The following is a 25,962-nucleotide window of genomic DNA, read 5'->3' on the forward strand; positions in this document are numbered from 1 at the left end:
CACACACACGCACACACACACACACACACACACACACAGGGCCCTTGCTGCTGTTGTTTAAATGGCCACTGCTGTTTATTTGTACAGTGTCAGTCAATCCACTTAGCCCCTCATTAAAAGGGAGAGTCGTAATTTGAATTCACCAGTGCTAATTGCATTAGGATTTCATCATCAAATCAAATTTCAGTCATTTTGAACAGGCGCAGAAACCGGACTGCCCATACCCATGTGTTTCAGCTGGATTCAGCTCAAATAGAGGAGAGAGAGAGAGAGAGAGAGAGAGAGAGAGAGGAAATTGGATTTGTCACTTGGATTAATCTCAGCTTGAGGCAAATGAGGAGAGAGTCAGACAGAGCAAGAGAGGAGAGAGGTGCTAAGTAGAGCATGGCACTAACAATGCCAGAGTTAGAGGTTCAATTCCCACTGAGCCCACCCATATTAAAATGTTTTTATAGTACTGTAAGGCACTTTGAATAGAAGCATCTACCAAATAGCATGAGAGACTGAAGCAAGAAAAGCCCCCACAGAAATACTTACCATATCTTTAGTGGATTATAAGGACACTCATAAGGAATTATATAATGCACCATAATACCTAATGACTGTGCTTATATGAACATATAATGCTTACTGATGCATTATAGCAGCACTCATAAAATGTAAAAAGACTTGTAATTACAAGCACCTTATAAATGTTTTTATTACCTCTAATGTTGCATGTTTTGAGATCTATCACTCAACATTATCACTCAACCTAATAAAGATGACTGAAAATGTGTCTATTTTGGATGCATTAGAAGCCACGCCACTAAAGACATACAATGGTAACTCATGATGTTACTCAAAACTATTACTCAAAATGAATTGTGATGAACTTTCCTTGACAGAATAACACATGCTGCATGGATCATTGTAACATACTATGAGCACTTCTAATACTTAGCACAAGGTGACTCATATTGAAATATTATTTGCTGTAATACATTATTTATAACTCTTGTCAGACAACCTTTGATAGATAACTAGTCATAAACATTCAGAAGACATTTGTTCTTATGTTTCATTAAAAGTTACAGCTGTAATGTTTTATGAGCGCTGATATAATGCACCAGTAAGCATTATGGGTTCCTGTGAGCATGGTCATAAGGCATTATGGTGCATTATATTCCCTTATGAGTGGCCTTAACATGCACAATAGATATGGTTGTCATAAAAAGTGTTACCAAATATTGTTTACGCCCCATAAAACCCATCCCTTTTCCTCAACTTTGCAGATTTCATTAGACAAATCAGATCATCTGTGACCTAATTCTCTCTGAGCCAGGACAACAACAAAACAGTTTCTTCCTATTGTAGCAGGAATACAGCCATCTGATTGGAGGGTTAATTCTGTGAGAGACGGGAAATGAAAGGTGAGACCGGTGGTGGGGGTCAGAGGGTCATCCGTACGCCTTCGGACACAGTCAGGTGTTTCCCTGCTTCCCTGTTCCTTCCTGCCCGACAGGGAGGGCGGCTCTCTGGGTTGATGTGGAGGTTATGGGTGTGCGTGCTTGCCGGGGTGTGTGTGTGTGTGTGTGTGTGTGTTTTTATGGGTGCATGTGTACTCAGTGTATGTTTGGGTCCATATGCTGTCCTTCGCAAAATGTATGCAGGGTCATGTGCGTGCCGCCTCGTCCGGCCTCCCTGTGGATTGGCCGACCTGTCAGCAGCCTGCCAAAGTCTTCAACAGCAGAAAGCTTTCGGTTTGAGCAGATTTACTGTAGGACCAGTTTGGTTTGAGCAGATTTACAGTAGGACCGGTTTCACAAATGAGGAAAAAGCCTGGGCCCAGACCAGTCTCTGCAGAGTTTTTCTGCAATTATTACAACCAAAAACCACTTTGATCCCAAAAACCACTTTGAAGAAAAAAGTTGCAAGAGGTTTCTGCAGTGTTTACAGTTTTTATATACAGGAAACATTCAAGGACTGAGGGAAATTTCAATTCAAAGGACCAAGTTGAGTTGGGTGTTTATTGAGGCAAATAACGTGATGCATTGTAAAAAAAAAAAGCATTATTATAGGATGATAGTGATTTTGCAGAGTAAATGTGTAGCGATTTATCAGTTTGCAATGTTTCAAGCACCTTGGCGTTCCTGCTAGAAAGCTCTGCATAAGTTGCAACAGACTAACTTGGCTAGATGTCTGTGTGTGTGTGTGTGTGTGTGTGTGTGTGTGTGTGTGTGTGTGTGTTTGTGCGTGCGTGCGTGCGTGTAAATAGTTCTGTAAATAATTCTGACATACATACTGTACATAATGCTTCCAAACTCTGACATACACACTGCCTCAAACTGCACACACACCTCTCTCACACACACACACACACACACACACACAGTTTATGATGCGTGACATTCAGCTGCAGGCCAGGTCCCAGAGTGGAGAGTGTGACTGAATCTGGCTGTGTGGATCAGTCCCAGTAGTCAGACCTCTACACCGGTAGCCATCATCAAAGTCCCTCATCATGGCTGCATCTAAACTACAGGCAGATTAGTAAATGCTATTAATTATGTTACTTGATCACTAATAAAAAATGTTAAGTTTATTATTTATATATCGTATCATAACTGATAAGAGATGATAACAATGGCTTTCTGATAATGTCAGTTAACCATTTATCTCAGTTATCTTGGGTAAAAATATTAACAACCATTTCTGGGTTGCTATTATAAAGTGGAACTGATGTTTACTGTAGTTTGTAAGTAAGTGTTTTATGGTGAACGTTTTTGGTGAATGTTGCTGAAGATGAAAGTGTCAGGTCAATTACAACCGACTGTCCCTACCTGCATCAACTCACTCATACACTGATTGTTAAACTGATATGACTGTTTGTCAGAAAATGTAGAGTGGGCACAAGGATGTCCATGAATGCATGTGCTCTAAAACATCCGGTGCAGTTGAATTTGAAGTTGATATGCTTATTAAAAAAAATGAGGCATGTCTGCCTGCTTGTCTGACTGTATGTCAGTTTCTGTCTTTTTGTCCTTCTCTTTCTGTCGTTTATCTCACATACTGCACACAAGGAAAGGTACAGCACATACTGTACACAGAATATTCTCTCTTCCCCTGTTTTTCTCGCTCTCTCTCACACACACACACACACACACACACACACACACACACACACACACACATCTACACAGCTCATTTTCCTTACACCTCTTGGCCTTTACAGCCATCAGCATTTACAGTCTGTGGGGCTCTTTAAGAGGAATAAAGCTGATATTTACTGTGGGCTTTCATTGAGTGTAAAGGCCCAGATTTGTGGTGCCCATAAACCACATCTCCCCTTCCTGCCTGTAAAAATTTAATGCCACACAGCTACCGCTGAGCTCCGGCTCCCAAGAGGCTCCCTCACATTTCTTTTTTCTTCTTTCCTTGAAAGGGAGCGGAGGTGGGAAGGAACTTGAAACAATTACTCTACTTATTGTATCTTGAGTAGATTTGCAGGGGAATGCTGCTAGTATTTTTAGTCTGTGCTTACTTGAGTATTTTTTAAGTATTGGAGTACATTTTATTTTTAGACATAGGAGCAGGGTGTACAGTGAGATCAGTATTTACAAGGACACAGTACTTATAGACTTGTTGAGATGAGCTAAAAAGGAAAGATTCCCCAAAGATTCCCCAAACCTTGGACTGATAATGATCCATCAAACTATGTGCAACCACACAAAAATGTAGAATCTGCTGATTTTGTGGAGGAAGATTTTGGAACATGCACAAAATCTTGCAAGTAACTAAGCACTTGAGGGATTTTTGCAACTTTTTACACATGACTCGAGTAAATTTCAACTGAAGAGACAGTACTTCCATATTTCAGTATTCTTTCTTTTTCCTGCTTCAGTATTTTATTTGATTATTTTTCATACTTTTCTAAACTTTTCTAGACTCAAAACCCAGTCACACATTACCAATGTGGGATCAATTTAGCTCACTGGTAAATCAGATGTGCATTGTTCTATGGCCTGACAGTAGTCCAGCATGGCAACACATTTCATAATTATTTGTCAAATTGCCTAACAAATCACTTTAAGAACTGATTCACATTATTGCAGTGGCTCGTATGACTCCCATTCAGTAAGGATTAGAAATAGCTAAAGAACTAAACCATGAATTCCAGTTTCACCTGGTTCTTGTGCTAGTCAGGACAAAAAACATCTGAATATCAAATGGAAAGAAAGCAGGGATTCCTTTGAAGAGATGGTAATGGAGAGTCAGTAGCAGTAAACTAATCTATATGCCCCCATCTAACTGTAGACTCCATAACAGTGTTTAACCTGGAAATACCTCTTGGTGAAAAGACAAAACATCCATTGGACCACGTGACACGAAAAACTCTCCACTGAAACCAAAACACATTAAATTCAGTTAGGTGGGGCAGTGGCTGCCGGTTCCCCACCCTGTCTATTCAATAGCAGGGGAAATTCTGCTGCTTACTGATACTAAAGTAGCTCTTTAACATTGTGAATTCTGATATTTATGATTCCTGTGCTGACATGAACACTAGCTGCCGTTCAGTAAGCCCTCCAATCACGTTCAGCAGCACCTCTGACAAGAGGAAAAGGCAATAAATCACATTTATCACTTGTCACTCTGAAAATATAAGAATCAAATGGTGCCAACTTAAGAGTTTAAAGTTATAGCCAGGGTGTTCCATAGAGGAAGTGTGTGTGTGTGTGTGTGTGTGTGTGTGTGTGTGTGTGTGTGTGACATGTGACATTAAAAAGCCATCTTAACCCAGGCAGGCCTCAATCTCTGAAACCGCTCTACTGTAATTCCACAGTTTGCTCCAGAGCTTTCTCAAAACAGGAGCCATTTTGGAGCGAGAAAAAAAATGGCCACTTTTACAGTAGCAATTACACAAACCCCCAAAAGGGTGGCGGTGAAAGAAAACTTGGGTGATATGCTCCAAAAAAAAAAGAGGGGTCCTTCACCCGGAAGACAGCAGGGGAGACTCCCAACACCATGAAGACATGAAAGGAGAATGTCGCTGTTGTCCGCGCCGTTTCTCCTCTCTTTTCCCTCCTTCCCTCCCTCGCTCCCTCCAACCTCTTCCACTGAAGTTTATCTTTCTTCCTGTCTTTCATCACAGAGGTTATTAAACCCTGCGAGGGAGCTCCGCCATGTCTAATTACTCCGACGGTAAACAAAAGGAGGTCGGGGCGGGGAGGGAGCGAGGGAGAACGAGGGGGAGGGCGGCAGGGGAGGAGAGGCAGATGAAAAAACACAGCTGGCCGAGCGCCGTGTTATTATAATTCTTTAAGCGATACTGTTAGCGTGGTCAGTCTTTTAGCTGGCGGCTAATGACTGGCTAGGGCTAATTACAGGCCGCCGGTGCTGCGCCGGGACGTGATATTCCTTCCCCGGATGGTTGTTAACCTCCCCCACAGCCCGAGCCCAGCCCCACTCCCATTACCTCCCCGGCCCTCTTCGCCCACAAAACCCCAAATTACCTTTAAAGGTGTTGTATTGTTCTTCTGGCAACATACAGCACAGCCTTTTTCCAGGCAGGCACACCCAGAAGGGGGAAGGCATCACCCGTGCTGACAAAAACATTCAGTGTATCCTCCTCCGAGCGGAAAACACGGATAAAAGGAACAATTTATCTGCCCAACACCTGCACTGTAAAGTCGGAACAAGATGGCCGCTCCACCACTCACTCCTGTTGCTTTACTCAAACACAAGTAGGACAAGCTGAGAGACAAAAAACTGGTCTACATACAGTATATAAACTGTTAAAAGAGCACTTTGCTGAAAAACAAAGATGATTTATTATGCACGTAATCACGCCAATATCTCAAACTGTGAACAGCGCTGCACAAATTTATTTGGCTGAATTTGTCCTCATCTGGAAGACATTTAATATCACATGTCGTGTTAAATCCAGCTAGCTAAAATTATGAAAATGAGAAAATAACATGGCCCAAAGCCTCGCAGGGAACACAGTGGGGAAAATATAGTTTCCTAGTTATGCAGTTGTTTTATATCCTTTGCACACTGAAATTTTTTTTAGGAATTTAGGTCAAAGCATTACGGCCAAATTTGCGATGATATGAAAACTGACATAAATCGTTCTTGTCAGTTCCGCTCAAGATGAGGACAAAATGGCACGGAGCTGATAAAAAGACGCAGTAAAAACACTGCAGCGGTGAACCACACAGGTCAGGAGTGCGCGCTGCGGGCAGGGGATGCAAACTATTTTTAGAAAACATAGAGCAAAGCAACTCATGCTGAAAAAAAAAGTTAAAAAGCCTCTATTTGGAAGCTAGTGCACGCTAGAGCAATTAAAAACAAACACGTGGCTGCCTACTGGCTTTCATTAGATGTGTTTTGGGAATAGTATCGGGGTGAATTCTGGGTGAAATGCTCCTTTAAGACGAAGCTGTGGCGGGCTGAACTGCTGCAGCTCTGTGCTGAGCAGAGAGGGGGGTACAGCGTCCACGTTTTGTTTCTCCCTCTGAGCGCTCCGCAAGACGGATGCTCTCCCCATCCATCCTGTCCTCCTCCCCGTCTCTGGAGTGAGTGATGCGGTATTGGAACCATATGCCCTCCTGAATTCCTCCCGGATCCTCCCGTCCCGTCCAATCCCAGCAGTCCTCCGCTGGCCGCGGACACTCGGCTGTCGCGAGGGGGGCCTCCCCGCTTCCTGTGTAGGATCTAAATATTTACACTCCCCGTCGTCCCGAGTGGCGAGGCGGAGAGGTCTTGATGTTTTGGGTTATGTAAAGTCCAATCCTCCAGGACGCATATTTAACAGATTGTCCTTGTTAGAGTCTCCGAGCAGATTTCTGAGCAGATTCGCTTCAGAGGTTTTCTCATCTTCAAGATACAGACTGAACCACAAAAGTAGACTATAGCCAACCCAACGATCATCACACTGTGGTAACAATTTACTTATCAAGGTATTTTGAGGCGCATTAATTAATCAGAATGTATTATACTTTTGATTCACACACATCATAGCCTTAATTACCCTTGGTACCCAGTCTGTTTCATAGGTGTGATGATGAAGTTTCCGATGTTCTTCATGAAAAGACAAAACAATTAGCCGGTTGCAAGAATGGCTCAAACACATTATAATACAGTGTAGCAAAAGATTCAACAAAAGGACTACACTGACTTTTTGGGGGTTTGTCCCATTGGTCTCCTTGTCTAATATAAGACATGAGGATTGGTACCAAGATCATCTCTGTGTCTCAAGCAGATAGCTCTGTCCGGTGCACATGCTAACACTTTAGCATACAGTAAGTAATCATAGTAATCATAGGCGATTAGTATGAGTATAAACCTTTTAGTAATCCAAAGTTGGTATTGGTTTTTATTCTATGGCCTGTAGATTCATAACTTCTGAAACAAAATTTCAATCTTCATCATTAGTAAGTCTTTTACAAACAGCTCAAAAAACTTTAGCTGCCTCGCTCACAAGTTACGCTCAAAGCCCGCAGGAGGAGAGATCTTCTGCCATTGAAGGTGCTTTCTTTTTGTCAAATTTCATGTCTGTTTTACCAACAAGCCTGGCAGGTTTAGATGCGTGTCATTAAAATGAACCAACCATACAGCCTTAGAGCTACTACAAGTTCTCATTTTCTCACTTTTAAGATAATGCTAATTGCCTACGGTTACTTAACATGCTGTATGCTAAAGCGTTAGCTTGCACAGAGGACAGAACTATCTACCAGAGACACAGAGAAGATTTTGGTGCGAATCCTCTCACCTCATGTTGGGTAAGGAGAGCAATGGGCCAAACTCCAAAAAACCCAGAGTAGTCCATTAAGCATTTCTTGCTTTTATACAATCAACTTTAAGGCATTTCTGCTACAACTGATATTATAAATTGTCGAGGGACAGGAAGAATGGGAGAGAGGGGGATGACATGCGTTAAAGGTCGACCTGGATTCTCACCCATGTTGTGAATACATGGTGTGCACCTTAGCCCACCGATCCACCAATACACCACAGTATCGCCATGTCCTCAAGACTTCTTGACTTAAGTCTGAAGACAACTTAAGACATCTCAAGCCAAAGGTGACAGCTGGGTAGAAGAGTGCAGGGCCCGAGCCAAAACTGAACATGTGGTAGACTCAAACTGTCCTGTAGAATAACGGATGATGAGTCTTTGTTCTCTGTTATGTTAGCCGAGGAAGCTTTCATCTAATGCAATTACTGGGCAAAAACCCTGCAGGAATTTAACCTACAACCTCCTGTGCTTGCAGCAGCACACTGTAACCTACTGAGATGGAGCAGTAGAGGCGCTACACAAACAGAAAATAGAGCCAACAAATCTCAGCAAAGGATTTTCAGAGAAATAGTGAGAACACTCTCAAGTAGCGCTTGTCCAGCAAATACTTTTGTATAACGTACGGATGGTATAGCCATTAAATGAGGTAACAAGCAAGCAGCGAGGCAGAGGTAAATCGCTTATCTCCCTCTGTAAACTCAGCAGTTTCTGCTCTGATCCACAGCCTTGTATGAGCGATTAAATACTGTAATACTCTAAACGATATACAGGGATGCAGTGGAAGATAAGCCCACCCAACAGTTTACCCATCTTTTTATACATGGAATAGGGTCTACCTACCTTTTTAGTCCATAAATCCATAGTGTACACTATGAGTCAAAAGTTTGGACATGCCACATTTTTCTTTATTTTGACTATTTTCCACATTTTAGAATAATAGTAAAGACATCAAAACTATGAAATAACACACTTTCCTGTGGGGGAAGTTAGCGAAATATGCAGCGACCAAAAAAGTGTTAAACAAATCAAAACTATCTTATATTTTAGATTCTTTAAAGTAGCCGCCATTTGCCTTGATGAATTCATACATAGGCATCAGCTTCACTATTTATATTTGCCTAAGAAGCAAATTTCAAGCATTTAAGCATAAGCCTTTAGATCAAAATGGCTTTAAGAGAATGAAAAACATTCAATCAGGTGTGTCCAAACTTTTGACTGGTAGTGTATATAATAGAAAGTATTATCTGACAGATGTGAAGTTACACAATGATATGATGTCTTAAGGCGAAAAGGCATGCATTAATGGAATTTCTGGAAATATAATAGATTTTTGTTTATATTGGTGGTTATTTGCCTTATGATGATCACCAACAGGTCATAGTTAATGTTAATGTTTAGGCTACCACTACATCACTATATACAGGGCTCTGCTTTTACACAGTAGAGCCAAAGCATTAGCATGACGCTTCATCTGTCAAATTAGCCAAGATCAGATAGATATTAGCAGCAGGCTCATTGAGCGCTGGCTTTACCTGCTACAGTAGTTACACAATGAAGCCTCACAGGAGCAGATTAGTTTTAAGCGCTATAAAGGCTTGCCAGAATTACACAGTGGGTGAAAGGTGGGAGGATTATGGTTTGATTTAATTTGGACGGCTTATACAGCTCATAACATCAGGCTTATACCTGCTCATTACATCTGCTGCTGAGTAGGGAGAGGGGGGAGCCAAGATTGATGAGGAGGTTCAGAGGATGAGGTCACCCGTCAAGAGGGATTCTCTCTCTTTTCATGCCTCTCTGTCTGAATTCACTCTTTACTTCATTTCACTCTCTCTGACTTCATTTTCTTTGCCTTTCTCTCTTTGACCCTCAGTTCTTAAAAACATAATTTATCCATCTCGTGTTCTCTTTAGCTTTTCATCTTTTACTGTCAAGTCACTTTTTAACTAAAACCAACCGCCCTCCTATTCTCTGTCTCAGCCTGTTTGGAGAGCTGCCACAGCACTCCCCATCATTAATAACACACTTACATAATGCTCCAAAACCCACTGCTCAAGACGCAGGTGTTGGGATGAGCTGAAAGTGATACTTTGATGTACAATGGTCCCATGATGTTTTATGTACAGAAGTCCCATTTGTCATATTATGTTGGCGGCACTGCTCTTACACTGCTGCTCCACCCCCAGTAGAGAGGAAATGGAATATCCTGCAGCACTAATGCAAGATAGATGCAGAGTTTGGGGATTTCTACAATGCCTACTACTGTATTCATGCAACGACTGTGGTCATGTGTCCACGTCTGCTTTCAGTACCCTTAATCCATACAGAGTATCTACAGTAAAAACAGATTTTGGACATCGTCCCTCGGCTAGGATTTTCATCTGATGTGGGCTGATTACAGAAAGATCCAGCTGAAGTCAGGTCCAATTTATCAAGCCTCTCCGAGGGGGATACTTCAACCAGACTTCAAACACATGCTACCCGTCCATTGATCTCAACAGGTTTACCATCAGTTACGGATGTAGCGAGGTTAGGCTGCGGTCAGTTGTGTGTCTGGTTGTGTTCATGGTTGCATTGTGTATTGAGGTCAGTTTGTGTTCAGTGTCGGTGCGGCTGACGCGGGACCGACCTGCCGGGCTCGGCCCTCTGGATCCCTCCTGCGGCTGCGTGGATCGGTTGCGGTTCTGCTGGCGCCGTTTGCCGCCGGTGGAGCGGGCGGTGCGGATGTGCACCTCGCTGACCTTGAAGAAAGCCACCATGAAGGGTTGTTTCTCCAACGCACCGTCACGACCCACTAGCCCCGCCTCCTTGGAGCTGATGCTGCGCCCTGTTTCAGAGGACATAGGACCTTAAAACCTTTGTAAAATCATATCAGCCTAAATCACAAAGTGGGGCTACAGAGAGGAGCGTCCTGTCTCCAAAGTTGCCTAATGTAGCTTTAATAAATTGCTGTTGGATGATCATGACCCATTTAAGGCTCTCATAGCACAAATTATGAAATGCATTCACCTTGTTAACTTAAGATTTTGGGGGGAAATGTAAGGAAAAACAAGAATTTCCCTCCCCAGCATCCCCCATGTGGAATCTAAACACGCTACCCACTGTTATGAAATTGTTGGATACTTGTTGTTTGATCAATATACACAATGAGGCTTGAGGCATGAGGCCAAACGATCAGTGACAGATTTTCTAAAATCCCTAAGCCTTATCCCCCAAAAATGTACAGAAAAAAACGAATATACTTTAATTGGTAATAATTAAAAATGTTAAATGTACTTTAAACTATTTATTGATGTTAAGTTTCATGTGAAATTGTGTGCATTATGTGCTTTAAACTTCATATGTAATCATATAGCTCCACAATGGCCTTGACGTCCTATTCATAACACCCTATAAAGTCCTGATTCCTACACTCAAACAGTGCATGTGTCCAGGATGAGAAAAAACCAATATGTTAATTGCCGAGAGGGATATTTGGTGTCCATGAGCTTTAAGTAACCTAACTCCTTACCGCTGCTGGTCTCCACGCTGATCTGCAGGCCCAGGTTGTGCACTGGGCTCATCACCCACAGGTTGCTGGTGGCTGTGATGTCAAACTCCAGCCAGCCCTCCTCAGCCGCCCACAGCCTGCGGGACTCCAGAAGGAACAGGTCTGCCTCTCTAGGGGAACATGGGAGAAGGTAATACGGGCTGGTCAGGCAACAGCAGGCCTCTATCATATCCATGCTGGGGTGAATAATGTATTTTTCAGATTTATATATATATATTTATTTATTTATATATCTGTGTGTACTGTTTAATATGTTCTGTTGAGTGAGGGTTTTCTGCCTACTTGCCTGCATGTATTGAAGAACTACAATAGAACTTCATGATGTGACTGTAGAGAGGCAGATTGTAGTTTCATTAATACAAACATTTCTTGGTGGCAGAGCTGCAGAAATAATCTCATTGGTTGAGTTAAACCTCAGTGGGCGGAGCCAAAGCACAACAGCTTTTCTGGCTGAGTAACATTAGACTGAAGCCCAGTGCAAAAGGTAAGAGGTAAGAGAGGACGTTGTTAATATTATGAAGCCTAGCTCTCTGCTACTAACTGAAAAATGCAGCCTAGCCATACTAAATTAGGTTAGGTTAGGTTAGGTTAGCTAGCTGACCTTCCAAGTTCAAATACATACTAGCCTATAGCTATCTAGGTAAGCTAGTTAGCTAGCTGCCAATATCATGAATGCCATGGTCACGAATGAATGAAAAAACAAAGACTACAGTTCCTTCTTTGTCATTCAACTTTGCCAGTTAGCTAACTTGCCCTCTGAAAAACTGTGGTTCTTTGGCTCCACCCACTGAGGTTTAACTCAACCAATCAGATCATTTCTGCCTCCAGAGCAGCTCTGCCTCTGAGAAATGTTTGTATAACTAAAACTCCAGTCTGCTTTACTGTGCCCGCCTGATCATTATGATGCTGTATGGTTGTTGGTACATGGCATTTTAAATTATCACTAAAGTGAATCAATCAACCCATCATGTCAACACCATAGAGTATAGAGTTACGTAGCACAGGACAGTGACATTAGAGCACATGTTACAGGACAGCGAGGACAGGTCTGCCTCTGGAGAACAGAGGGAAAGGAATGAATTCTGGGTTTGTATCAGGATAACAGTATCATAACAAAACGACAGAAAGATGGATCACTGTGTTGGGATGTTGGGATATACTGTATTGTATTCTGCTACCTCTCTGAGGGACAGGGAAGAGGAAGGGATTAAGGCTTTGGTGTCAGGCTACAAGTATGTTAATATCATTCACAACATTTTGTGTGAGGAGAGTCAGGCTACAAATATTCTAGCAAGAATGCACAGAATGGAAAGAGAAGGAACAAAGTAATGCCGCTGCTCATAATGAAAAGCGAGCAGAGGAGATGTAAGGAGAAGACAGAGCGTGAGTGATAAGAGGGCCTGTCCTCCCTCTGTCCCATTACAGTAGTAATGACACAGCGCCGGGGCCGTCCCATCCTCCTCCTGAGCCAACATCAAAGCCTCGCAATCACCCAGGTGTTCTGGGAATGCCCCTGCAGTCATGCATCGGCAGCCCCTCTTTATTGGTCATTAATGAGAGTGTTTCTGACGGCTTCCATATGAGCCTCTATTCCCTGTTCTCACCCCTCTCTCACACACACACACACACACACACACACACAAGCGCGCTCCACCCCGCTGCTAAGTTCACACGTTTGACACAGCGTGGGCCAGTGTACCGATGTTTCCGTCTCATCGTCCCAGCCGCCGTTCGGCCGGCGAAGGACCGCAGGGGGTCCGTGGCAGAGCCGCCTGCGGGGTACAAGGTACTAAAGGCCTACTGTAAAACTTCTTATTGACTGACTGCTTAAATGAACTGGAATAATAAGGTCGAGGGTCAAAGCTGTGTTTTTCATTCCAATAAATCTCCTTTATAAGCCTTGTCGATGACTGTTGTTAAAAATGTGCTGCAATGTGGGTGTCGCTCGCAGCTGGTCTGCTTATTTCATGTGCTTTCATCTTTTAAACTGTTGAAAATCCTTGAAACGCTGAAGACTGACGCAACATACAGTAATAACAATAACAGTGTTTTAGCTGAAAGTGTTACAGCAATATGTAACTCAGATATTTGGAGGGAAGGGACTTCAAAATTCTCCATGCAGGACGGAGATTAATATAATTTTGGATCTCTTTTGACAGAAAGAATGTGGGAAATATTACCTTTAGCAGGAACTGAAATATAAAGAAAAAAAGTGTTATGAGAAAATCCAGTTAGTCATAATGGCTGGCGACCTGTCTATCTACATTGGCTCTAGATGGTGTTCTGTTGAGTGTTGAATGTGTTTTAGTCAGTGCAGAAACAGCGTTCGCCAGCAGCCTGCCCTTTCTCATACGATGTCAGACACGCCACATTTTCGGCATTGTAATCACTCACATTCCTCGCCTGCTGTTAGAGAAACCGCCCCAATCAAATTAAAAGTACAAAGGGTGTTAGGCTAATTAAGCACTCTATCATTATGGCTTAGAGTCAAAACAGGAGTCGGGTTTTTACGGGAAGGAGGGGCACGAGAAAGTTAATAGGCTCCCTGCTGATCGACTATTACAAAGGTACAGTTTTTCACAAAGTGAAGTAAAGTCAGCTTTAGTGAAAAAAAGAATAAAAACAAGCGAAGCCCTTAGAGCAAACGACTCCTCACACATGGAGTTTATTTTTGCTTATCTTGTTGATTCTGTGAAACTTCAGACGTTGCTTTCAGCAGTGCTCAGAAGCTTTCTGAACGAGCTTATTAAAGATGAGTATGTATAATCAAAGCAGTCACGACTCGTACAAAGCATGTAAATGAATTAGTCAGTGAATGCAAACACAGCAATTCCTCTCCATCTGATAGCCTGCTGTCCGGGCTGTAATTTTCTTCAAGGTAAAAAACCTGTCCTACAATAATACAGAAATTGGAGATATATGGGCCCTTTAATCTCCAAATATCTCCAAAAATAAAGGCTTCGCCTCCAGGCTGCGCAGCACAAACCACCCATTGTAGGGATAAAGGAATGCAGCAAATAAGTAGCTCTTGATACCCGTAGAAACCCTTTGACGGACAGAAAAATATACTTTGCCAACATCTAAAGCTGGGGATCTTAAACTTTTCCAATCTGAGGACCCCAGGATGGATCAACTTTAGCCTGGGACCCCAGTCTGAGAAGATTTATCTTGGGGACCCCCACCTGAAGATACTGTATATCATAATTCAGTACAAAATATAATAATATGATAATATAGTTCTCCATACAGTATGTGAGGACAGTAGAGAGTGAACTCTATATGATCAGAATAACCATTGGTACACATACATACTCAGTTTCTTCAATTCTGGCCAATGAAATAAGAGCAAATTTATTTATCCTTCTAATAATCTATTCTTCATTTGAAAGGAGAACTCCTCAATAAGCCCTGGAGGTCCTAGAGCTTCATTTTGAACCGCTGCTCTAAGGACAAATATCTGTGCAGAGTTGACTGAATTAAGACTAGAATGCGGTTAATTTGATAATCATGTATTCACTGATAAAAATGTACTGACCTAAGTAAGATTTTACCCTGACAATGTATCTCAGTGATTCTCCTCTGGTAGGTTCTCATTGGTCAGGCTTTGACAAAACACAAATATCATTCAGCAATCTTATTGGATGTTTGTCTTCCTCCTGCAGCCGCAATGTAAATGTTTGGCATGCGTTAGCTGCTGCTCTCTTGGGGGGCGGGAGGATATTGGTGCTGTGCTATTTCTGTCAAATGCGGTTTTGTTTGATTTTACATAAAAAATATGGCAAGAACCCAGAGTCTGTGTAACACAGAGAGAGAGAGACATAGAAAGAGGAAGACATACAAAGAGACACACAGGTAGAGCGGAAGAGGGAGGGGTCTGGGCTGTGTTTATTTTTTTATTTCATAACTTTATCAAAGGAAAGTCAGACTTTTCACCTCGTTTCTTAGTCACACCGTTAAATTCTAGGGATTTTTAACCTGTGTGTGTGCTTGTGTGTGTGTGTGTATGTGTGTGTTACCTGTCGGGGTGCTCCTTGACCACCTGGTAGACTTTGAGGAGGAAGGTGTCGTTGCGGAAGGCGCGGCTCACGCACTCCTTGTAGAGGCGGAACTCGGCGGCGGTGACGGCCTCGCCCTCGGGGATCTGAGAGAGGTTGAACTTAAACTCCTTGTGGTGACGCCGCTGCGGAGAGAGCTCCCTGTCGTACTCCACTGTGGGACGGCAGGAAACACACACACACACACACACACACACAGGAGGGAGAGAGAGAGAGAGAGAGAGATATGAGTGATACAGTGGAGTGAAGGAGGAAAATTAAACACAGGGACGCAAGTTTTCTCCTCCAGTTCATCGCAGGTCGCAGTCTCAGATATGGCTTGATGTTAACATGTAATTAGGTTAGCATAATAACTAAGAGTGTGTCAAAGATGGATCTTAATTTAAGGCGCCACAATTCCTAAGTCAGACTAAAGCAGGAAGTGAATGTGCTCTATATTGTCCTCTGTAACAGTTTATGCTCTCCTGCATACTTTGATACTCCGTGTTTTCTAAAGCAGTGTGATGTTGAGCAGTAAATAAAGAACGAGTGTCATATCACTGGTTAGGAGTTTGATCCTCACTGTGTTGTTCAGCAGCTGACCTCTGACCTCCGAGGAAGGAGGCAAGCAAAAAGAGATTTACCCTACTCAGAGTATCACCTAATTTTCCCATTGAGAGCAATGCATTTTTTTGGCTTTTGCAATGCCCTTTTAGTGGCTTGGCCTTGCCCCAGAGACATGACACATCTTCTACAAATGGGAGGAAATATGAGCTGTCAATTTCAGAGAAAAGGAGCAAATTGCAGTTTTGCAGACGAGGTTTCTACATGAATATAGTGGGTGACGAGCGGATATCCTATTCACAGACGCAGCGCTGAGGTTGACCGTAGAAGCCTTTAAAACGATCACATGTGATTTATACTTAAGGCCTAATAGGTTTCATGGCTCCCGCTTTCCCTAAATAAACCCCTCTGTTATCATCCGTCCGAAGCGAAAGCCCATGATTTCTTCGGCGGCGGCAAACTTAGAGACGTCCCGCGACCACTTCTGACGGCGCAAAATGACAAAAACCAACAAATGCGCTCCCTCCTCGGCTTTTAAGTGCAACATGCGCCGTAATGATTATGTGTTCTCTCCGTGGAATCGGTTCCTGTCGCAGCTGGAGGTTTCTCTCCCACAGCAAAGGGCCTGCAGAGTCAGTTTGTCCCCGGACACACTGCCACACAGAGAGAGGAGAGGGAGAGGACGAAAGAGGGGAACGTCGACCGCAATGAGGAGGTCCTGTGCAGAACTACATATGCGCACACACACACACACACACACTAGATGTCAAGCACCCAGTATGCGCTGTGTAAAATACAAAAAACCTAGAAACTCAACTGCTTGTGGGCACCACAACACACACTCACACATGCTTCCCATCCTGCATGGACTCACTCTTACTAACAGACATAAACACATTCTCCTAGCCTACACGCTGCACATATACAGTAGACGCACCATCAAGTACACACACACACACACACACACACAAACACTCTATCATCATCTCCACTGTAGTTTCCAGTCAGTGTAGCTTGGTTCCACAGGCTGTGGTTGCACCGCCACATAAGTACAAGTCCGACCGGATGCCCTGCTGGAACCACGAGCTGGATTTACGCTGCAGCTTTTCACCTGCAGTGGGAGCCGGCATAGAAGTCCGCCATCATGATTTTTTCCTACATCTATCCTCCGCTACTACTGCAGCAGCTGTTGCAGCCCACAGTATTCTAGTAAAAAAAAAGTGAGACCATAATAGCTAGATCTGAACAGACCTTGCCACAGGACAAGTTGTATACAAGATAAACACATGAGCAGCGCTTGATTTGCTCATCGCCCAATATGTCCACCTTAACAAGTCTGTCTGAGGTTGGGGTGGCCTTGTGGTTATAAACTGTCCCGTGACTGAAATGCCACAGGTCAGATCCTCACAACAGCCACTGGTCCTGTGAAAGTGTCCTTACATAACTAACTAACTTACATACTAACCCTTGCAACTTGCACTTAAAAGCCTGTAATGTTACTGTTGAATTGTCACATATGCTTAATGTAATGTTTTGTAAGACTGAGGCAAATTACTGTACTTTAAATACATCGAGCACACCTCAAGTCCTTCACATATTAGAGACCAGATTTAATTTGCCCTGGTCTTTGACCCGTGTGATACAAATCTGATCTTTTCATTGCTATCAAAACAAAGCAAAAATCATATTCCATGTGGTTTACTCATTTAAAGACAGCAATGAAATGATCAGATGTGTGTCACATAGGTGATATAATCCGATCGGCGAGTGTAAATCAATCCCTGGATCCAGAATGGGGTGTCAGACTCTGATGGGATTTCCGTGTGTGCGTGTGTGCGTGTGTGTGTGTGTGTGTGTGTGTGTGTGTGTGAGAGAGAGTTGCAGAGCTGGAGCTAGTGGCCCACATTTGACTTCCGCTGCCACTTCAGCCCTCCATCCTTGAAAATAGATGAGAAAGACTGTAAATTCACCAGCATAGAAGAGATGTGTGTGTGTGTGTGTGTGTGTGTGTGTGTGTGTGTGTGACACACTTCTGACACACTGGCAGCAGAGAGTAGGAGCCGACATGAATAGTCTTCCTGACTTGATAAACAACAGCAGGCCGTCCACTAGAAACATCATGGAGTCTTCCTCCTTCCTACATTCCCCTAACACATGGCTTCCAAATTAGTGTGAGTGTGTTTGTGTGTGTGTGTGTGTGTGTGTGTGTGTGTGTGTGTGCCCAGCAGTGTCAGTTGCACCGAAGACTGCAATACTGAAGTAGTCAAAAAGTAAAGGGGTAATGCCAAGAGTATCCTCCCACACTTCCTTTATTTAACCAGATAAAACAACTGAGAACAGCTTGTCATTTATAAGACGACCAGACAAAGTGACGTAAGATGATGTGCAGAGAAAAGAGACAATGAGCTCTTGAGACAAACACAGATTGAAGCTTTACTTATACAAACATTTATTGGTGGCAGAGCAGGTCTAGAGGCAGAAATAATCTGAGTTAAACCTCAATGGGTGGAGCCAAAAAAACAAAGTTTTTTGGAGCGCGAGTTAGCTAACTGGCAATTTGAATAACAAAGAAAGAAATCTCATCAAAATAAAAAATGTAATTGTTAATCACTTCTTTGTTTTATTCATTTATACCATGGTGTTCATGATCTTAGCAAGACAGCAAGCTAGCTCACCACCGTCCTAGTTTCAACTTCTAACTATAGCCGCTAGCTAACCCAGATGACGTAGCTAGTAGCCTATGGCATGGTTGCATTTTTTTTTGTTAGTAGCAAGAGTGCTAGCTTGAACTTGGAAGGTCAACCGGGATAGCTAGCAAACATAGATTGCATTTTTCAGTTAGTTAGTAGAGTTACACTTCATAATATCAGCTCCCTCCTTTCATCCTCTTGCCAGTGCAACTCTTTTCCAGGGAAAGTAGATTGGCTGCTCAAAAAGTCACTAGAAGTCGCCAGATGACATGATACACTAATTTGCATATCAATATATATGCTTCTTTGAATTAGACAAGCAAGTAGCACAAATCAGCATCAGCTATGCAGCTTTATCCCCAAATGCTTTGGGACTCAACACATTAACACTGTTCCACGTGAACGGAAAAAGTCGCTACATTTGTCTTTAGTTCATTAGTTCTTTTGAGAAATAAAGTTGGGGTCTGAAAAGTCGCTAAATCTAGCCATCAAGTGGTCAAGTTGGCAACAGCGCCTCTTGCCTTTTTCACTGGACTTCAGTCTAATGTTATTTAGCCAGGAAACTTGTTTGGCTCCACCCACTGAGGTTTAACTCAACCAATGAGATTATTTCTGCCTCCAGAGAAGCTTTGCTGCTGAGAAATGTTTGTAAAACTGAAACGCCAATCCGCCACACACACACACACACACACAAGCACATATGCGTATACATATGACAGTACAGCCTGGTGTCCCAGGAGATACTGTAGCCTCGTTACACACTAACACACATGCAGCACACACACAAACACACACCACACACTAATTATGTGTCAGAACTGACGGTCCTGTGGTCCAGGTCTTCCACCTGCAGAGGAAAAAGAGGGGGAGGAGTGATGGAGGACGCTGCTCAGTCCAGCTCATGTGTGGAGCAACAGGGTTCACTAAAGGCCATCTGTCCCGTCTTTGATCTCCACGTACTATTTGAGGGATTCAGCTTCTAAAAATGTATTTTTTGTGGACATTGATTGCTTTTGATACTTTTACAGCCCAAGCGTGAAGTAAGTAAAATGTTGTACCTGAGCCAGGCTTGTTAAAACTCTGGTAATTTTATGATGTGGGGACCCACCCAAAAAAGACCCATGACACATTTTGTTCCCCAAGTCACAGCTGAAGAGAAAATTGAACTAGAGCATTGGAACCAATCAGACTATCCCAGAAGTGGCAGCCCCGCCTCGCACCCACACCCAGGAAGGTCAAAGCTCACCTCTTCCCCAGACGTTTCCAAGTTACATAAACGGCGGACTCGAATAACAAACCGAGCGGAGCGGGGAGGGAGGGAAGGCAGGCGCGTCTTTCCGGCTACGTCGCGTCCCCTCTTGACGTTTTTCCGTGGACAGGGCCAGTGTTGAAGCATATATTGCTGCGGCTCGGTCAAAACGAATGATTATAGTAATTGAAAGCATCTCAGTTTACGACGGAGCTGGTTCTGCCTGTCTGTGCTGCGTGCTTCCAACACTTTCCACCGAGGCACAGGGAAACCACCTATACAGAATGAGATGTTATTCGCATCAGCGTCAGTGTGACTGCTATCACTTGTGACAGTGACTATTTCATCATCGTACTCCACATGCTGCCCACACACACACACACACACACACACATATTCCAGCAGATGTTGCAGTGAGTGTCTGTGATATCGGGCCCGGGTTTGTGTTGAAGGGAAGATAGATCAGCTCGGCTCTGTGTGTGTCAGCGGAGGCTTTAACCAGAGGTCACGGCACTCTAAACGACTTTCCAACACTCCCTCCAACACCCCCGGGCTTCAAGACTAGCAGCTTGAAACTTTATATTCCCCTATTAAGGAATCTGCTGAGGTTTTGGCAAGTCTTTGATGAACTTACTGTTGTGTGATGAGGGGGTCAGTAGCAGTTTCACTTGTCTGCATCCATTTTTTATTCAGTTTACTGCCACTGAATGTACAAAATGTTAGGGACACTTACTCTTTTCATGAAGTACACTGATGAGGCGAATCCAGGTTAAAGCCATTATTCCTTATTGATTTCCCTTATTAAATCTCTACCAATTACAAAGGAGGAGATACAGATAAAGAGAGAAAGATTTTTAAGCTTTGAGACAATTGAGATGTGGATTGTGTAACCCAATATGAGGAAGATGTCCCTAATATTTTGTACATTCAGTGTATGTTTACACTTTAACATCCCAAAAGTGTTAGTGCTCTGCACCACATGCTAGGCAAACAGAGGTGAATCTTTTAGCAGATTTCTTATTGTGCAAGAACTTATTTGTGAAAATGTTGGTGCATTCCTTTGACTGCTCTACAGCCATATTTTAACATTCAAACTGGGAATCATCCAGTACTTCCACTAAGCAGCTTCACTGCAGCAGCAGGGGGTAAAAAGCCTTGCTGAGAGGGACAGACAATGTTACTCATTCACTACCCAACCCTGATTTTCCCAGCTGGTCCCGAGATTCAAACCGGCAACTTCCTATTCTACACAATCCATTGGCTCCGAAGCCTAGGATGATCATAGGAGAGGGGAGAGAGATGCTGGCCAAGAAGAAAACTACATTTTCACCAAGGTAAAATATGTCTGCACTGACTTCATTAGGCTTTAATGAAGTTCACAGGACACACATAAATGTTTGACATTTATTTTCTTCACATCCGAGTGAACTCTCAAAGCAGCTCCTGAGCTCACTCAACAACTCACCGGCCTCAAATTCATCTTTTTTTTTTATCTCAGAGAGGGGAGCCGTTTAGCACCGGCCGCCACGTGAAGACAAACAATTAAACCGATGAAATATGGAGACAAAGGTACGGCGAATGACGAAACGTCTCACATTATCGCGCGCGTTATCGCCGCGATTTAAAGAAGAGCGGCATGGGAGCCGCAGCGCTGTAGCCGCTAAGTAGCATTCCAGCCGCCTCTCCACCTTCTCGGCTTGAAATTCGATTGGAGCCCGCTGAGGGTTCGCGTCTGAAATCAAAGGAATCGGGGAGCGTAACCTCCACACTAATCTGCCGTGACTGCAGCTTTGAGAGGGGAATCAGCAGAGAGGGGGAAAGGGATTTAGATCTGGATGATTCAGAGAGGAGCGTCCAGAGTGATTCTAAAGATGGGAAAGATGTGATTATATTAGTGATATGGTGCAAACAACGATGGAAAGTGCAGGGGAAGTGTGTGTGTGTGTGTGTCTGTGTGTGTGTGAGAATATGCGTGTGTTTACAATTGGCTATAAGTGGCTCTATTCTGTTCTCAAGCTCCCATCTCTGGCCCCCCAAACTTCCCTACATTTACAGTACACACACACACGCACAGTAATTCATGAGTATATACACACAAATATACACAATGACCAAGTTAAGGTTCAATGACACACATTTTCTCTTTCATTTTCACTCTCTCACTTAAACAAACACACACACACACACACAGAGAGTAGAGACAGTCATAGCAGACCTGAGAATAGAAAGGAATTTCCCTGGTGATTTACCCAAACACCGTGGGTGATTTAATCTCCTGAGAGACAGAGACACACAGGGAGGGAGAGAGGGAGGGAGAAAGAGGAAGACAAGGAGTGAGAAAGAAAGAGGATGTGAGGGAGGAGAGAGAGGGTGGGAAGAAGGGAGGAGAGAGAGGGTGGGAAGAAGGGAGTAGCGATGAAGGCGCCAGGAGACAGAGAAGGTGTGAGTGACGTTTTTTTTTGTGAGAGAGAGAAAAAGATGAGGAAGGAGAAAGGGAGAGGCAGGCGGAGAAAGAGAGAGTAGGGAATGTTTGCAAGAGAGAGAGAAAGTGTCCAAAAGACAGAAGGGACAGCAGATGGACAGACAGAGGGGAGAGGGAGAGAAGGGCAGTGAAAGAAAGAGCTGAAGAAGAAAAAGAAACAGAGACAGAGGAAAGAGGTGAAGAGAACAACAATGAGGATGATAGAGGAAAAGAGAGAGAGAGACAGGCAGATGTGAGGAAGAGAGACAAATTCTGATATATCAAATTAGAAAAGCTAAACAAAGAAAAAATGAAAAATTTCCTCAATATGAAAGAAAAAATAATAATTACGCTTGCTTGAAGCAGATTTTTTCTTTGACCAAAGAAATTATGTAACACACAGTGATGAAATGCATTTGTTGAATAAATAATGATGTAGGCTTGGCATGATCAGCTCTATCAGTTCAGTTTCACTGCACAACATTTCAAAAGTGGCTTTGAATGTTTTCTATAAACATTTCTATATAGTTTTTTGACGTTCAAGAAGCCTATCTATTTGCTTTAACCCAGCTGATTTAAACGCACCGAATTCACATTTTATTTTTTGCATCATTTCAAAAGAGAGTAACAGATAGAAAAAAGAGACAAAAAGACAGAAGGCAGAAGAAGTGAAGGAAAAAAGACAGACACAGAGGGAGACAAGGAGCGGGAGAGACGAGATGGAGAAAGCCACTGGGAGGGAGATAGCGAGGCGGTCAGAGAGACAGAAAGAGAGAGGGAGAGAGGAAGACAGCGTCAGTGACGGAGAGACGGAGAGGGTGAGACGGACGAGTCGCAGATCCTCTTGGACGCTTTGATTGGAGCTGTTCTCTCGTTTCCACCTGCGCAACATCTGGCTCTGCTGTCCTGTCCCCGGTGCCGGGGTTATTATGGCAACCCACACACACACACACACACACACACACACACACACACACACTGTAGAGTTGGTAGACCCTGGGAAGCTTTTAGTACCAAATTTATTCATATGGTCCCTATATTTACAGCCAATGCCCACTGCCTGCTTATTAGCACATATACCCAATGAACCATAGTATATATTAGTAAATATACCCAAACATTATTATTTCAGAAAAGAGCACAGTACACAGTACACACTCACACAAATAACTTTCAGACCCATCATTAAAAAAACTAGGATTAAACTGTTTCAAAATGCATTATAACCTTGTTTTTATTTTCATTTTCTTTAAAATATGACCTGAAATGTACAAAGTAAAAAAATGTTGGTATTTGGTATAGGAGAAAGTATAATATCTGTGTTTTACAATCATGCAATTTTGCAATGAAACTCTCCCTAAGCCAGATAAAAGTAAGGGAGGACAACAGTCATTAAAATAAAAGTCTATCTCTATATGATTAAGCTGGTTAGTGTAAGGTGGTGTGTGAGAGGAATACCAATGAAAAGTATCCTGATAGTACATACAGTAGCTAAGTATATAGGATGAGAGATACTTTCTCATAATAAAAGGCATGATAAGGCCATATTTTCTGATTCACAACAGATAACATTATGATATAGAGTGTACAATTCAAATAAATGACCTATGAATCCACAGACAGGTCAGCCCTCATAAACTGTCAGTGAACCAACCTCCAGACTCCAGACTCCAAAACATCTCAATACTCCAGAAACTAGCTTTGAAAGAGCTGGAAGAGCCGTTCATGTTTGCAAACACTGATTGCAACATGGGGATGACAGGTAGAGTTTTTTTCCAGTCGAGATGCATGCCCCTTTAAGAAGCAAAGGAAGGAAAAGAGATAGGGTGCTGAAAGAAAGACAAGTGAGTGAAGCTGTGAGCCAGAAGGCTGTCTGTGCAGGGAGAGGCCGGCAGATGAGCGGACAAACAGGCGGACGGGACAGAAGAGAGGAAGATGAACCCGACAATGATCCACATCCACGGAAATGAAAAACGAACGAAGAACGGCGGTTGTTGGAGTGATTCAGTAAACTGTTACAGTAATATTGCCACTTTTCCTGGTAACAAGTAGCATGACAAAGTATTATTTCAATTTCAGTTACCAATCAAAAAAGTTATCATACCCTCTGAACCAAACTGAAGCTGAATTATCCAAAAATTGCTGTCCTTAATCATTCAATCAAAGCGCACTGGCAAGAAAACTCGACACTGCTGAAGAAAAGAACTATGATGATGAATAAAAGGATAGTATTGAGAGAGTGGGACAAAGGGGAGAAGAGGGAGAAAGTAAAGAAGGAAGACAGACTGCAAGAAAAAAAAACATTAAAACAAACAAAGCTCAGCAGAGAGACGGCCGCTGAGCGAGGGAAGAGTAATGCTCTTGGATGGGAGGCAGGAAAGCAGGCTGTGCTGTGCAGGAGAGGCATGGCAGCGGTTGACAGGCGGACTTGTCTGTGGTCAGTGGTCAGCGCTTTCTCTCACACTCCCGATGCCGTCCAACCAATCCCTCCGAGGGACGGCTGGCGGCCGGCCGCCTGCATCACATCCCCGCCGCCTCGGTTTCTCTTCCTCTCACCCGTCCCGCAACCGCAAAGGAAAACAACCCGACAACCGTCTCTCTTCACTGCAACGCTCTCTCTCCCTTCATCAACACTGTCGGCAGCATCTGACGGGACGTTACGGACGCTTTTCTCCAAAGTGTCTATGTGGTGGGATTGTTTTTGTTAGGGGTACTGAACTTTTTTCAGCCTGAGATCCAGATGAGTAAATTAGTTTCTCATTCTAATGCTACTGTTGTCATGCAGGAGCCCACCAGAATTAGGCTCTGTCACCCATTTGTAGTCCAAACTCACTGTCAATTTTCTTTTTAAAAAGTGTCTTTTATAGGTGTATCTTCATGCTGAAATACTTTTCCAATTTGACTGTATAGATTTTGCTGTAGTATCCATCCTAAAGTGCTGCAGCCTAAAGTGCTGCAGTGGACTGCAGAGTACAGAACACCTGTGACCCAGATAATAGGGTCTTAAGGGAACTCTTATTAGATCTGTCAGTAAGATTTTACTAAGTACCAGTCTGATGACAGACTGTTAAAGACAGAGAGAGACCAGCAGTAACATTACCAGTCTATGGCTCGGCTCATACTGCCATCTTAAAATTTTTTGTTTTCATTGTCCTCCAGTTCCAGACATTCAAAACGCTCTGCCTATCATGCAAATCCCACTTCAGACAGCAGTACACTGAACCCGTTCTGCGATATGTTGTGCCACAGCATGTTAAACAGATCAGGGACTGGAAAGGAGTACATGGATTTTACTGTGGAGGGACAATCGATCTCAGATTAGCACAACTACCCAGAAATATCTTGTGCACACCGGCCCTGACCTTTTCTTGCTGTTATAGAAAATAAACCAAAAACACATTGAATCTAGAAACAGAAAATATTGCATTCGTGTCACATATTTCTGTAAAATAACCAATTTTTGCATAGATCCAACTACAGATGTTCCACAAAATGGGGGGGGATTAGTACTTATTTATGTTGGTAATTCCTTGCAGTGGGAGAGCTTTATTGTTGGCGCTGTCCGCTGATGGAGGACAAAGTGGCTCTGATGCCATTTGGAAGGTGTACAGATGTTTTATGGACCAGGTGCGTGGATGCA

General features: G+C 43.1%; 2 protein-coding genes across 4 annotated transcripts in view; both read right to left on the minus strand.

Moving 5' to 3' along the window:
• The window catches only part of bmp6 (bone morphogenetic protein 6), a 48,726-nt gene that overhangs the window by 4,367 nt on the left and 18,397 nt on the right, over positions 1 to 25,962 (minus strand). For 2 of the 3 annotated variants that reach the window (XM_071528375.1, XM_071528373.1), the window contains exons 2-4: positions 15,341 to 15,533; positions 11,286 to 11,434; positions 10,404 to 10,601 (exon numbers count right to left, since the gene is read on the minus strand). In XM_071528375.1, coding sequence (XP_071384476.1) covers positions 10,404 to 10,601; positions 11,286 to 11,434; positions 15,341 to 15,533 — 540 coding nt within the window. Of the gene's footprint in view, positions 1 to 8,454; positions 8,486 to 10,403; positions 10,602 to 11,285; positions 11,435 to 15,340; positions 15,534 to 25,962 lie in introns of all 3 variants that reach the window. The other variant, XM_071528374.1, reaches the window with a different exon arrangement.
• The window catches only part of LOC139651458 (enoyl-CoA hydratase EchA19), a 49,765-nt gene continuing 39,249 nt past the window's right edge, over positions 15,447 to 25,962 (minus strand). The window contains exon 8 of the mRNA XM_071528379.1: positions 15,447 to 15,533. The gene's annotated coding sequence lies outside the window, so the exon portion shown is untranslated. The remainder of the gene's footprint in view (positions 15,534 to 25,962) is intronic.

This window comes from Centroberyx affinis, unplaced genomic scaffold (assembly GCF_046629955.1).
Source record: "Centroberyx affinis isolate AG114_WGS23_722 - 3 ecotype Tasmania unplaced genomic scaffold, CSIRO-AGI_Caff_v1 ptg001667l_1, whole genome shotgun sequence".
NCBI lineage: Eukaryota > Metazoa > Chordata > Actinopteri > Beryciformes > Berycidae > Centroberyx > Centroberyx affinis.